Here is a 14833-nt window from a genome sequence, read left to right as displayed (position 1 = left end):
GGAGGAAGTTAAGCGTGCAGCTTCTGAGGATATCTTCCCATTAAAACGCCCTTCTCTTTCGCAAACAACTCCAAAGAAAAAGGGGAAAAAAGGAAGGCACTGACTTTCCCGTACCCCTACCTCACCCCCTCGAGAAGACACAACAAAACAAACGAAACCAACTATCAAGAAAACTCACAGCAACCAAACAGCCCATCACCATCCAATCTCAGACACCAAAGGACACCTTGAAAAAGCACTGACTTGGGATTTTAAATTAATTCATGGGCTGTTCTTTTGATGTGGGGCATTTACTGAGGTGTCTGTTGTAGGAAGTCTACTGAGAGGGAAAGAGAGAAGTGAAAAAGGCTGCCGAGGGAGAGGAGAGAAGGAGAAGAAAGAGAGAGAGAGAGAGAGAGAGAGAGAGAGAGAGAGAGAGAGAGAGAGAGAGAGAGAGAGAGACAGAGACAGAGACAGAGACAGACAGAGACAGAGAGAGACACGAGGCACAGAGGCAGAGACAGAGCGAGACAGAGAGGATGTTTGACCGAATGAGATCAGGTTCAGGCAGGACCACCTAGATTGTCATGGGACTGTCCTCGGGGCAGTAATTTAGCCTAGCTTTGTGTTCTTGCTGTTGTCGCCGCCTGGATCCCAGATTCCCGTCAGAAGTGCTCCAGAAGCGATGGCTTCAGAAGTGGTCTGTGGACTGATCTTCAGGCTTCTGCTCCCTATATGTCTGGCAGTTGGTGAGTAAATCCTTGAGCATTGTTTGCGGGCTAGGGCCTATCTAGGAAGATGTGTTCTTGCTGAAAGGTTGAGGTGTGTGTGTGTGTGTGTGTGTGTGTGTGTGTGTGTGTGTGTGTGTGTGTATGTGAGGGGTATGTGTGTGTATGTTTGGGGAGGAAGTATTCACCTATTATGACAATGATCCATGGTTTTGGAGATAAGAGATTGGTAGTCATTTCTGAGGACTTTATATATTTTGCAAGATCTGGATTTGAGGAAGCAGCTGTCATTGTTAAACTGTCCCCAGCCCAGATGTACCACACCTGGGACTTTCCTCTTCTCTTTTCCCCACTGACAGAATCCGGTTTCCACTTGACTTTATTTTCTCTTAAACTTTCTGGCTAAGGAGTTTGAGCTGCCAAGTTTGATTTTTCATGCCTAGGGTCTCTTTGGAATCAATTCATATTGAATTTGTCATAGCAGGTAGATTTTATATCATGAAACACAGGCTTCTAGCACAGTATGGACAAGGTTTAAAACAAGGTCCAAAAATGACAACCTTGCCTTGGAGGTTTTCATCTTTTTCCAAAGGTTTCTATTTGCCCAAGATAACATCTATACCATACATATAATCTATTCTCTTATTCACCCAAGTTTCCCACAAAAACTGAAAAATCCTAAACTCTATAGAGAACAGAAAGTGGATGTGTGTATGTTGTGGTTGGGTGTAATGAAGTTGTTATACTCTAAACACTGCTTTATTTTTTTTTTAAGGGAAGCTTTGTAAATACAACACTGCCAAATCTTTAACTCTTCATCTAGATAATATCACCTTTTTAAAGGAAATTATACTTCAGATTAAAAAAAAATTTAGAAAAGCCTTCTGTTCTGGAGAGAGTTTCTCTAGTCTATGATTCAAGTAATGGTATTGCATTGAATTTTACCCCTTCCAGCCAGCCAACTAATGATAGAGATGTGTTTTCTTCTTCAATCTAAAATTTTGATGTAGAAAGTCTGTGAGATACTATTTTATTTGAAATAACAAATATTTTCTAATGGGAAAGTAATAGACTTTCTGCACATCTCAATATTCTGCCAGAGACAAATGAATCAAGATCTTTTCAGTTCTTTTCAAGTTTTGTTTGTATTTGTTTCAATAACTTGTGTAAATGGTGGAATATTCTTGGTGCTTAAAAGGCAGTTGTTGGGATTCATCCCATTACTTCAAGAATTATAAACTTCATTTGCTGTGAATTTTGGGGAGAAATGAGCATTTTCCTAATAATCTGGGAAAGCTCCTAAAAAGCAGGATCCCAGGCACCTCCTGGATTCCTTCAGGAGTCACCTATTCCTTCTTTGCACTGGAACTATTGTTCACATTGGTCTTATAGCCAACAAAGCTTTGCTTGGCGCTCTTTTCTTCTGAAGTTTTACTAATTACTTGGTGATAATGAGTATGATGTGGGCCACAAATTGTTGTTTGTTTGTTTCTTTTATTTTTTTCCCCTCTATATTGTGTAAGAGTGGTAGAGACAGAGAGGTCGAGTCTTCAGAATCCAAGAATAAGATCTTGCTTTTTACTTTTTTCTGATTTGTTATAAACACACACACACATACACACACACTCACACACACCTCATGCATATCACATTGTTTTCTATCTTCAACCATAGAAAGACTTCAGACTTAGGTGTCTTGTGGTATATATGTGTGTGTGTGTGTTTATATATATAGGAGGAAAAAGAGGAGACTTCTTGGGGAAAGAAAGAGAGGAGGTTTATTAAAAGCTGCTTCCAGTTTATTTTTTCTCACACTTTTCTCTCATCAGTCTCTTTTCCCTCCCTCCGGACCCTTTGCTACTACCTGGAAAGAGAGACAGTAAAAAAAAAAACACCTGCTTTGATACTGAATCTCTCAGTGTTCCTCTTTTCTCAAAGTTTTTGCCTTTTCAGGTAAAGGAACGTGAATGAACATCGGCATAGCTAAGAGTCCTCTATACATAAGATTTTTTTTTTTTTTTTTTTGGAGAGGGGAAGGTAACTAAATCATCCAGAATATCTGTCTATTGATCATAGTTTTGCCCGTCTCTCTCTCTAGTCCGCATTGCTTTTGAAATACAACTAAAGAAACTGTATAAAATAATTAAAGAGATTCTGGGTAATAGCCCTTAGAATGGTTTAGTGCCACTGGGGAAGGAGCCTGCCTGAGAGAAACACCGCCTAACATTTCCTTCCCCCAAACTCTTGCAAATAGGGGGTTTGGACTTATGTCAGAAGTTAAAACAGACATTAAGTGAGCCTATGTTCTGTAGCTCTCAGAGCCCTCAATGGAAAGTACCTTCGGGCGTACAGGCTTGGTAGGGTAGGTGGGATTCCTAACTGATGCTACTCAGTCTGCTCTCTTCCTTTGCTTCAGTTTCTGGGTTGCTGAGGGGCGTACAAGTACTGTCGGATGTCTGTGGGGAGAATATCCCCTGGGCAGCTCTGGGATCCTAGTTTTACAACTAAGATGAAAGCTTGGAAAACTCTTGCGCTGGTTAATAGCAGTTTCAAAAGAACCGCCCACTCCCCTCTCCTTGATCCTTTTCTGGCTTTCCTAGTTTATGCACCACCCGGCCCTTAACGCCCAGATGTTTCTCTACTTATTCCTTCTCCACCCACTTCCATTTTCCAATCCTCCACTCAATCCTAATCCACTACTGCCCCTGACAGGGCAAAGAGCCATCCGCGTGCTATCTCAATCTCTGAGTTCCAGGGGAGGAGCGGGGCGGGGCTGGAAGGATGCCCCCTACATTCTCAGCTGAGTCACTGAGAGGCATTCCTACAACCGTTTCTTTGGGGTGAGCCAAAGGGACTAAGATACCAGGCGCCAGAAGATCCTGCAAGAATGAGCTGAAGAAGTATCTGTTCCTAGTCTGAACTTCCTAGGTGCTCTACTAAAGGGATTAGTACAACTCACCCTGTCCCTTTGATCAGCATTTGAGCATTAATGAAGTGACCAATTCCAAAACTAAACATTCATACTAATCGTTTGTTTTCATATGCTGTTATTGTCTTATTGGGAGGGGGGGCAGTGTGCAAACTTCTTATTTTAAGGGTTTAACTTGTACAGAGAACGAAACAAGAACAGATTTTCAAGGTTATTGGAGAGATTTTTAGTTCCACCTACTCCCGAAGTGCCACTAAATCAAACATTCAGGTTTCCCCTAATATCCTAGGCAGAGATGTTGCAATGATCTGTTTGCTATTAGAATCGATTTTACATTTTAGCCGTCTATTTTTACATCTGGGCAAAATAGCCTGCAAAGCCAAATATTTTCAGAACCATACCACTCCCTCCTTTACATCAACCTCTCTAATGGGGAGTGTTGATAATTCCCACAGAAACAGATTTTAATTTTTACCCTTCTCAATACCAAATGGAAAAAGAACTCTGCTATTTTGTTAAGCTTGCTTGAAGAGTCCCATGCTCTTCCCCCTTTCCCCTTAGACACAAGCATTCAGATGAATACAGGTAAAATCAATTTCTTAATTTTCATATGTAGTTCTTGTTATATACATATTTGGCCTAGACTTGTGATTTTTTTGGTCAGTCCAAGGAAGGACACTTTCTCTATCAATGCAGATTTGAAAATGTCTTTCAATTTAACAGTCTTAAAGAGATTCCAGAATCACTAGAAATCTAAGAGATTTGGTGACTCTGCCATTCAGGGTGACTTGGCTCTTAGGTTTCAGAGAAGAGATAGAAACCCAGAACTTTCTAACAAAGAAAACAGCTCTCTAAATGACTACACCACTTTTCTCTCTGAGGCAGAATCAGAATGTGATCGGGTTCTTTACCATTTAGCATTTTGGGAGCAAAATATTACTTATCCATTATAAATAATATACTGCAAGTGTTTTATTATAAAGTTTTAGATAGAAAAAACATCTAAAAAGCTTGTTAGAATTATAGATCTTAGAATCTTAGATCTAGAAAGGACCTTAAATGTAAACTCTTCCATTCATCATGATTTATAGACAAAGAAGTTGAGGCCTCAAGAAAAGAAATTATTTGCCCCACAACAGGCAGCTATGTAGTTAGTGGAGAACAAGAGTAAGCCTCAGGCCTTTGTATTTCTCTTTCCTGAAGATAAAAATTGATGTAAACTATGGGGAGGGTGGGGGGGGGGAATGCCAATATACAAAAAGCTTCAAATTTGTTATTGGAATTCCTTGAACAACTGCAGCTCCCCTCCCCACTGAAGTTTGTATGAACATTAGTTATGTACATTCTATAATGCTTCTCTTCATATGAAAAGATAATGCTATTGAACCATGTCAGTCTAACTCATACTCAGTTTGTGTGTATAAACATGTATGTGGGAGGGGGGAGGAAATTTGTGCTTATCTGCCTGTATTCACTTGATCCATTATCTTCTTCTGAGGCTGATGATGGTATTGGGCCTGGAACCAAGAATACCTGAGTTAAAATCCAGCCTCAACCACTTACTTGCTGTGTGACCTTGGCATATCTTGGCAAGTCAGTTAACCTTTGTTTGCCTCAGTTTCCTCAACTGTAAAAGTGGATAATAATAGCTCCCATTTCCCAGTGTTGTTATGAGGATCAAATGATATAACATTTATAAAAAGTGCTTAGCACAGTGCCTGCCATATCTACACTACAAAAATGCTTATTTCCTCAACTTTCTATTCCCCTCCTATGTGGACCAATTTGTACTTATCTCTCTATATTTTTTTCATCTGAACTATCAATAATACTCTCTTGCTTAATCACCTTCATGACTAAGGACAGTAAGGAAATAGTTCACTTGAGGCCATAGTATACTGATCCAGAGGAGATAGAGCCAATGAAGTGAGGTCATTGAAGTGATCTAACTAATACAGAAATAACAAAAGAATTGTAAAAACAATCAGGTAAAATAAGCCTCAAAAAGGCCAATCTATGAATAGCCTTGCAAATGTAGTAATTATCTGCAACTTCCTTCAGGTTTAGTTAATTTTCTTTCTAGGAGCTTGTTTGATATTTTATTGTTCCCCCAAATTATGATTTTAAAACAATAATACATGTAAGGAAGAAACAGTGTGGGGTGGTCTAATGGGATGGAGATAATTTTAAATTTGGGAAGAAATGGAATTAAGTCCTATCTCTGACACATCATAGCTATATGACCATGGACTAGTTGTCACTTAATCTCTCATTTTTTTTTTCAGACAATTTTTAAGACTTTAAGTTAAAGAGGAGATGTAGATCATTATTTGTAGAGAGGATTTCCAAGATGTGGAAATAATTTTGGGGAACAATAAAATATCAAATATTTTGCTTAAAAGTAGGTTTGTCTATTTTCTGGTCAAATTTCTCATAAACAAATATATGTTATCAAGTAAAACAAATCAATACATCAGTCAAGTGTAAGACTGCTTCATTAGGCACCTCTTTCTTGTTCTTTGTATGTTGAAATGATTGTTTTCAAATTATTAACTTCACAGTAAACAGAAAAATTTTCAAAAAGTTGCCTTCAATTATATTATGTTGATCGTATTTTCAGGCAATTATTAAAAGAGGTATATAAAACAGAATAGTCCTTTTGGGAAGAGGATGTCAAAGGGAATGCTTTTTTGACCAGCAACTAATTTCCATCTTTATTCTATTGTCTTCTTATTTTATTGTACATATAATTATATAGATTTTTACTTTTCCTGATTTAGAGATAACATTTCCATTAGCTTTCTTTGGTATGCTTTCATTCTAATCTTAGAATGAGCAATGTTTCCTTTTTCATTTGATCTAATGTCTTCTTTAACTCTGAGTATCCCAAAGGTCCAGAGTCCAACCTGCCCCTGTTTCTTTTCCTTTTATACTATTTCATTAGATAATTTCATGAATTCACATGGATTCAATAATCATTTCAATGCTGATGATTCCCATATCTACTTTTCTACCCCTCATCTCTCTTTTGATCTCCAATTTGGCATCTCCAAACTGTCTAATAGATATCTTGAATTGGATGTTCTATAGCCATCTTAAATTTAACATGTCCAAAATCAAACTCATTTTCTCTTCCCTTAAACTTTTCCCTGACTCCTTATCCTAGTCACACAAGTGTCATTCTAAACTCCTCACTATCTCCTCCCATCATATACATCCTATTGCAAAGGCCTGTCAAGTTCACCTTTGTAATAATATCTTTTGAATATTCTTCTTTTTCTCCTCTAATACTGTCACCACCTGGCACATGTTCTCATCTCTTCACCCTTGGACTCTTGCAGTGTTTTGCTGGGGGTGGGGAGCAGCTTTTAACAAGCTGCACCCCCCCTCCCCCATGCAGTCCATCATTCACTTAAGAACTGCCATTGAATTCAACAAGCATTTATTGGAGAAATGTTGTATATAGAATTTGGTAATATAGTCTTGGGAAGGGAAAGAATTCAAATAAAAGTGATTTTGCTAAAGTTCAAGTTGGATAAATTACTCAAAAAACTCTGATTCCCTATCATCTCCAGAATCAAATAGAAAATGTTCTGTTGTTCAGAGCCCTTCAAAACATAGCTTAGGTAACATTTTAAAATCTTCTTACACAATTGTAATGTTCTTTTTTCTCAAATATAATCATTCTTTGGGAGCAGATTTCTTGGAGGGCTTCTGGAAGCAGCCTGTGTTTCACTTCAAAGTAATAATCACCTCAAATGCAGCCAGATGTTAAAAGTCCAGTCCTTTATTGTCTCTTCCAAAATAGCCCAGTTAGTTTTCTTAGAGGCCTATCTCTCTCTCCTTGGTTCCAAGAGCTCTTGCCTCTAGTCTTTTGCCTCTTCCAGATTCAGCCTCTCTTCTTCCAAATCCCCCATTCTGTCCAACTGAATCCTGCTTTTTCAATCTCCCTAACTGACACCTGGCTGAGGCTCCTCCTTTTATATGCTCTTTTAAAGGTGTGAACTCAAAGGTTGACTCCTCCTCCGAAAGTGGGATTGTGGGAGCTGTTACTTGTGAATCTTCTCCACTGAATTTGTGAATCTCCTGGACTTGTGAATCTTCCAACTGAATCCTGATTTGTGAATCTCCAATGCTAATGTGTGAACTAATGTGAGAACTCTTAAAGGTGTGAACTTAAGTACATAAGCATTGTTTCTATCAATTCCAGTGAGTTAGCACCTTGTTTCAAGTTCTGGTCCATAACACACAACCACCCCTACATACAGTCTAATGATACTGGTTTCCTCAATGTTTCTTAAACAAAACATCTCAGCTCTGACTTCAGAGTTAATTTTCTTTCCTTCGAGAGAAAATGTTTTTCATTGTTTTTCTCCTATGCTTTCAATGCTCTTCCCATTCCACCTCTGGTTTGCCTTGACTTCCCTCAGATTTTAGCTAAAATCCCACCATTAACAGTGGGATTCTCACTTCTCAATCTCTGAATTTAGGTTCTTCCTTCTATTGTGCATTTCCTATTTATCCTCTTTATATAGCTTGTTTACATATAATTATTTGTATGTTGTCTCCCTTTTTAGATTATAAAGTTCTTGAGGATCAGGTTTGTCTTTTACCTTTCCTTTTATTGCTCATTGTTTAGCATTACTTTGAATCTTTTAGGGCTATCATGATTATGATACTTAATTGGATTCTTAAATGATGAAAAAAGACCTCTAGTCTTTCTTAAGCTTTTTAGGCAGCACCCCTCCACCCACCCACCCACCTCTTCCCTATTAATTCATATTCATCATGCCTTAAGTCAAAATAACTTCCCTTACAGCCTGGAGTTGCAATCTAGGACTATACTCTTTCTTCTCAATCCTTGCTAAAATTAAAAAAAAAAAAAATTATTCTCTCACTTATTCCTTAAGCCTTTACTCCCAACTTAATTGTCACCTAGCTAATCCAATAATCAATTAGTAGGCACATATTAATTGAATTCTCTGTACCAAGAATCATTCTAGGCTAGTGAAATATAAAGCCAAAAAAGAAACAATCTTTACATTCATAATGCCTAGTAATGTGTTGAGTGTTATTATCTTAACACATTACATTAATATCAAATAAAAAAAGTTTTTAACTAATGAATAATCACTAAAAATAGAATATTTTGGTTAAAATAATTGTGAAGGACACATTTTTTAAGTAGTTAAAGCTTTTTATTTTCAAAATATATTCAGTATAATTTTCAACATTCATGCTCACAAAATCTTGTGTTCTAAATTTTTTCCCTTCCTTCTGCCCATGCCCTCCCCTAGAAAGAACGTAATCCAATATATGTTAAACATGTGCAGTTCTATACATTTTCTACAAATGTCATGCTGCACAAGAAAAATCAGATCAAAAAAAGGGAAAAAATGATAAGGAAAACAAAATGCAAGCAAACAACAACAAAAAGAATGAAAATACTATGTTGTGATCCATACTCAGTTCCCACAGTCCTCTCTCTGAATGTAGATGACTCTCTTCATCACAAGATCATTGGAATTTGCCTGAATCATCTCATTTTTTAAGAGAGCCACATCCATCAGAATTGATCATTCTATAATCAGATTGTTGCCATGTATAACTATCTCCTGATTTTGGTCATTTCACTAAGCATCAGTTCATAGATGTCTCTCCAGGCCTTTCTGAAATCATCCTGCTGATCATTTCTTATAGAACAATGATATTCCATAACATTCATGTACCATGACTTAGCCATTCTCTAACTGATAGGCATTCACTCAGTTTCCAGTTTCTTGCCACTATGAAAAGGGTTGCCACACAATCCTTTTTGTAGTGGCTATAAACTGGAAATTGATTTTTTTTTGTTTTTTTCTTCTCAGGTTATTTTTGCCTTCTTTCTAAATCTGATCATTCCTGTGCAACAAGATAACTGTATAAATATGTATATATACATATTATATTTAACTTATACTTTAACATATTTAACATGTATGGGACTACCTGACATCTAGGAGACGGGGTGGGGGGAAGGAGGGAAAAAGTTGGAACAGAATGTTATGCAAAGGTCAGTGTTGAAAAATTACCCATGCCTATGTTTGGTATATAAAAAACTATAATATAAAATTAAATTAAAAAAAAAAAGAAAAGAAAAGGGTTGCTACAAACATTTTTGCACATCTGGGTCACTTTGTCTCTTTTATTTATTCTCTCCTTTTTATCTCTTTGGGATACAAGTCCAATAGAAATACAGCTGGGTCAAAGGCACAGTTAGATAACTCTTTGGGCATAATTAAAGGACATATTTTTAACAAAGGTTTTCTGAAGGCATCTTAATAGCATTTTCTAAAGTATGTTCTTTGGAAAACTCATCATTTAATTGATATAAATAGTAGTTTCATTTTAATGATATTCTGCCCAATACTAAATATTGTTATATATGTTAGTCATTGTTATGTGTAATTTAATATTGAGAAAAGGCAATCTCATTGTTTTGTTCCAAAATTTCTTCTATTATCCTCTATCCCAATTTCCCTATGTAACAGAAAGATGTTAAACAGAAGTTAAAGATTTGCTATCATTTAAAATCCAGAAGTTTTTTAGTTATTTTGGGAAACTTTTCACATAAAAGAATGGTTTTTATTTCAGAACTAATAGGTATTAGGCCAGTTGGGGAGATATTTTATGTTTTATTGAATTCAACAAGCATTTACTAGAGAAATGTTGTATATAGAATCTGGTGACAGAGTCTTGGGAAGGGAAAGAGTTAAAATAAATCATTGTTCTTTGTCCTCATTAAAATCTAGGAGAATAAGATGGGGAAATTCACAATGATAATATAATATGATAAAATAAAAACATCAGAAAGGTACAAAACAAAGAATTACATGAGGTCATTACCCAATTGAGAAATTAGGGAAAGCTTTATGAAAGAGTTAGGATTCAAGTTGAATTTTAAGGGGTGAGGAGGAATTCAGTGAATGAAGATGTAGAGGGAGAATATTCTAGGTATTGGGAGCAATGTTCATAAAGACAAAATGAGTTGAGAGAGTACAAGAATTGTACTGGTGACTTTCTGATGAATCAATTAAGTTCAACTTTGTTGGCATACAGAACAGATGGAAAAGAGTAACATGAGATAAAGCCAGAAAGTTAATGGATATCAATTTGTGGGAGGCTTTGAGTTTCAGACAAAGGAGTTTGAATTTTACTTGTTAAGCAATGTTTCAGGCATTTTTCACTTTTGTCTGAGTCTTTTATCCAAGCCCATTTGAGGTTTTTTTGGCAAGGATACAAGAGCATTTTTCAATTTTCTTCACTACATCATTTTACAGATGAATAACTAAGGCAAATAAAGTAAAATGACTTATTCAGGTTCATATATGGATAAATGTGAGGGACCAAATTTGAACTCAGATCCTCCTGACTCCAGGACTATTGCTTTATCCATTGTACTACTTAGCTGCCTGTAAGTCAATAGGGAGCCAGCGAAGACTTTTGAATAGGGGAGTCACATGACTTAATTGATTTATCAGAAAGATAAATATTGCAGTGACATGAAAAATTAACCAAAAGAGATAGAGAGTGGCATTTTGAAACTTAGTAAATTATTAGTTCTAGACAGGAAAGGAATGACAATTTTTATGGAGGTGGTGAGAGTGGGCAGCTAGGTAGCTCAGTGGATAGAGTGTAGGGCTTGAAGTCAATTATATTTTTCTTCATATCTAGTCTCAGACGCTTACTAGCTGTGTAACTCTGGACAAGTCTCTTAACACTGTTTGCTTCAGTTTCCTTATCTGTAAAATAATCTGGAGAAGGCAATGGCAAAGAAACCCAGTATCTTTGTCAAGAAAACTCACACAAATGGGTCACAAAGAATCAGAAATGACTAAAGATTGAATAACAGTGGGGAGAGAGAGAGCTGGGGAAAGATGTGAGAAAGATTGCAGAAGTATAATTGACAGAACTTTTTATATTACACTTGTATTTCTGATTTTTATACTTTGTGGTATTCATCAAAACACAGTACTCCTATTACAAGTAACATCTACTGCATCAATATGAAAAATATAACCTGACATTTCTAAATACCACATCATTCCTGGGCTTCAATTGTCTTGCCTGCAAAATACTTAAAGGTCTATAGTAATTTCTAGCTCTGTTTAATATCATTCCATTCTATATAAATTTTGTATGTCTGGTATCTGCTGCTTAGAGATTTCACGTGTCTTTTAAAATGTGTTTAAAGGTGTTTTAAATGTATTCTTCTCAGAATACTGGAGTCAAATGTATAAAAATCAGGAATAGGAATGTAGTGTAAAGAGCTCTAGCATAGGAATTAGGAGTTTAGGGTTTAAATAATAGTTGTAGCATGAAATGTCTGTATGATGTTGGGTGGAATAATTCCACATTTGGGTCCTTCCTCACTTTCCTGATCACTAACATCTTTTCTACCCCTAACATTTTTATGAATCATCATACAACTCATCATGTGATTTTGTTTCTAGTTATGTATTTCACTTAATTGTCAAGATCTAATAATCTCTAATGCTAACATCCCTTGGTAAAAGAGATGTGTCAGAAGAAATTATTATTGTCCTCATGACAGAGATTCATTGCTATAAATCCATTTTTGTTCCTCTATTACCCAAATCTTGGGTGGTTGGGAAGCATGAGACAGTACACAAAACTGCTCAAGCATTTAGGTCTGTCCAGATGTTTTTAAATCTAAAACTGTTGTTATCATTGATTATTCTCTCTCCTCACTTTTTGACCTCCAAAAACTACATATATGCCCCCCAAATAGTCTATGTGTAATGTGTCTCAATTTCCTTATTTATAAATCACACAAAGTATGGGAAACACATGCCATAAAGGGGAAAATCTCCAGTAATATTTAAATTCTACAGGTGTGTCAGTTTACTAATTGAAGACCTGCTTGTGTCCTCTCTGTCTCTTTTAATACCACAGTGTTCTACACTAATAGTATCGAGTCTAATCTCAAGTGTTAGCTTTTCCTTTCTTACAAAAATGCTGGCTTCTAGCAACCCTAGACTAGGTGAGATCCTTGGCTATTGTCATGGCTATTCTTCCCTATACTCATGGCTATTGTCCCACAGTTCATATTCACTACACACACAACTCAAGTGCTTTGCCATCAATTATTCTTCCATCCTTGTTGCGCTAACATTAGCTACAACTATCATTCATGGAAGATAATAATTCATAATCACCTACATTATATCTTGAAATTTCATTTTAGCTAAATTCAATATTATAAAATACAACATAATTTTGCTAATGTGACAAATAATCATCTTATTCAATATGTATTTTTTTTTTAATCTGTGTGTTTGCCTTGTGTCAGCACCCTTGAAAGTACATGCTTTTTTTTTTTTTTTTTTTTTAGTGGTACCAATTGTTGTGGCATCAGCACAAATTATTTTCTGTAAAAGACACACCTATGCAAGAACATAGTTTTAATCATGACAAAGAAAAAGGGGAAAAGATTCTAATTTTTAAAAATAATAATAGTTAATTGAGATTTTCATGAAATGTAATACATCAAAGGTGACAATATTCTAATATTTTAAAAATAGTAATTATTAATTGAAATTTTCATGGAATTTAATGAATGATACTCTTCAAAGCCATCATCTTACAAGAATATACATTATTCTGATGGTAGTGTTTTAGAATTTCCTCAGTCAGTTAAAGCACCACTCAGTCTCATAATGTTAAACATTGGATGATTTGCTATATCATTTAGAGTTTAGGGAAGAGAATTCCTAGATTGGCTTTGTAGCCTAAATAATCATTGACTGCTTGTAGAAACAAATATATTCTACCATCCATAGGGCAGAGAAATATCCAGACAAAACAGGATATGTTCCATTCTTAAATTGTCAGATCTTATTATTAGCCAAAAGTAGTCAAGAGCTAGTTAAAGCTCTGCTTCATATTTAAACTTCTCTAGGACCTGATCCTTTCTAACTTTGTTAGTCCCTTGACACTTTACTCTCCTGGAAATATTCTGTAATACAGCTATATTGACTTACTTGCTATTTCTCCCTCTCTCAAACATACTACTCTGTCTTCTTTTTTCCTTACCTTGGCAATGTCCTCCATACCTGGGATGCTTATCTCTATGTTTTAGTGCCCCTTGCTTCCTATAAGATTCACCTTCTTGTAAATACTACAGGGCATTTTTGATCTCCCTAGTTCTTAATGCCTTTCCTTCTTATATTATTTTCCATGTATTATACACACATATATGCATATATACATACAAAATAAACACAATGCAAATATATGTTGACATACATATATACACAAACATTTATACATTTTTCATGTATGGATATATGTATGTACCTAGTTGGGTACATGCTTTGGCCCCATCCTTAGTTTACTTATTGTTCTATGAGCCTCACTTATAGAATCTTAAGCCTAACTTTGCAGGTATATAAAATGAGCATAAACACTTGGCAATTTGAATAAAATGTGGCAAGTCCTCAAAGAGATGGGAAGATAATATCATTTTGCTTTTCTCCTAAGGAACCTGTATGTGGGCCAGGACACTACAGTTAAAATGGGACACGAAACAACTGATTGGTTTAAGATTGCTGGTATATGGCCTTCCCATACTCCTTTTCCATTTTATTTATTTAATTTATTTTCAGAGTACATCTCTGCCAGGCTTGATAAATCACATGTTGGATTTGAAATTGCTATGAGTAATATCAACAATTTCAGATATGCAGATTATATGAGTTTGATGGTGGAAAATGAAGAAAAATTAAGAAGCCTCTTGATGAGGGTGAAAGAGGAGATTTTAAAAACTGGTGTGAGGCTTAGCATAAAAAACCCCTACGATTTTAGGAGCTGGTCCCATTATTTCTTCACAAATATATAGAGAAAATTTAGAATTAATGTCAGATTTCATATTCTTGGCTCAAAGATCACTGCAGATGACAATTGCAGTCATGAAATTAAAAGATACTCGTTCATTAGAAAAAAAACTATGGTAAATCTGGATAGCATACTAAAAACAGCGATATGATTTTGTCAACAGAGATCTGTATAAGTCAAAGTTATGTTTTTTTCAGTAGCAATGTATGTCTGTGAGAGTTGGAGTATAAGGAAAGCTGAATGTTGTGCAATTGGTGCTTTAGAAATATGCTGAAGAAGTGTCTTGACAAATTCTTAGACA

The 14833-nt window shown here is 35.8% G+C and overlaps 1 protein-coding gene across 2 annotated transcripts in view; it reads left to right on the top strand.

The window, feature by feature from the left end:
* The first annotated feature begins 415 nt into the window (after window positions 1-415).
* LOC127544030 (piezo-type mechanosensitive ion channel component 2-like) overlaps window positions 416-14833 on the top strand; it is a 195783-nt gene continuing 181365 nt past the window's right edge. The window contains exon 1 of one of the 2 annotated variants that reach the window (XM_051970475.1): window positions 416-728. In XM_051970475.1, the coding sequence (XP_051826435.1) occupies window positions 665-728 (64 nt within the window). In that variant the 5' untranslated portion in view covers window positions 416-664. The remainder of the gene's footprint in view (window positions 729-14833) is intronic. The other variant, XR_007949361.1, reaches the window with a different exon arrangement.

This window comes from Antechinus flavipes, chromosome 1 (assembly GCF_016432865.1).
Source record: "Antechinus flavipes isolate AdamAnt ecotype Samford, QLD, Australia chromosome 1, AdamAnt_v2, whole genome shotgun sequence".
In the NCBI taxonomy this organism is placed as follows: domain Eukaryota; kingdom Metazoa; phylum Chordata; class Mammalia; order Dasyuromorphia; family Dasyuridae; genus Antechinus; species Antechinus flavipes.
This window is presented reverse-complemented; position numbering and strand designations above follow the sequence as displayed.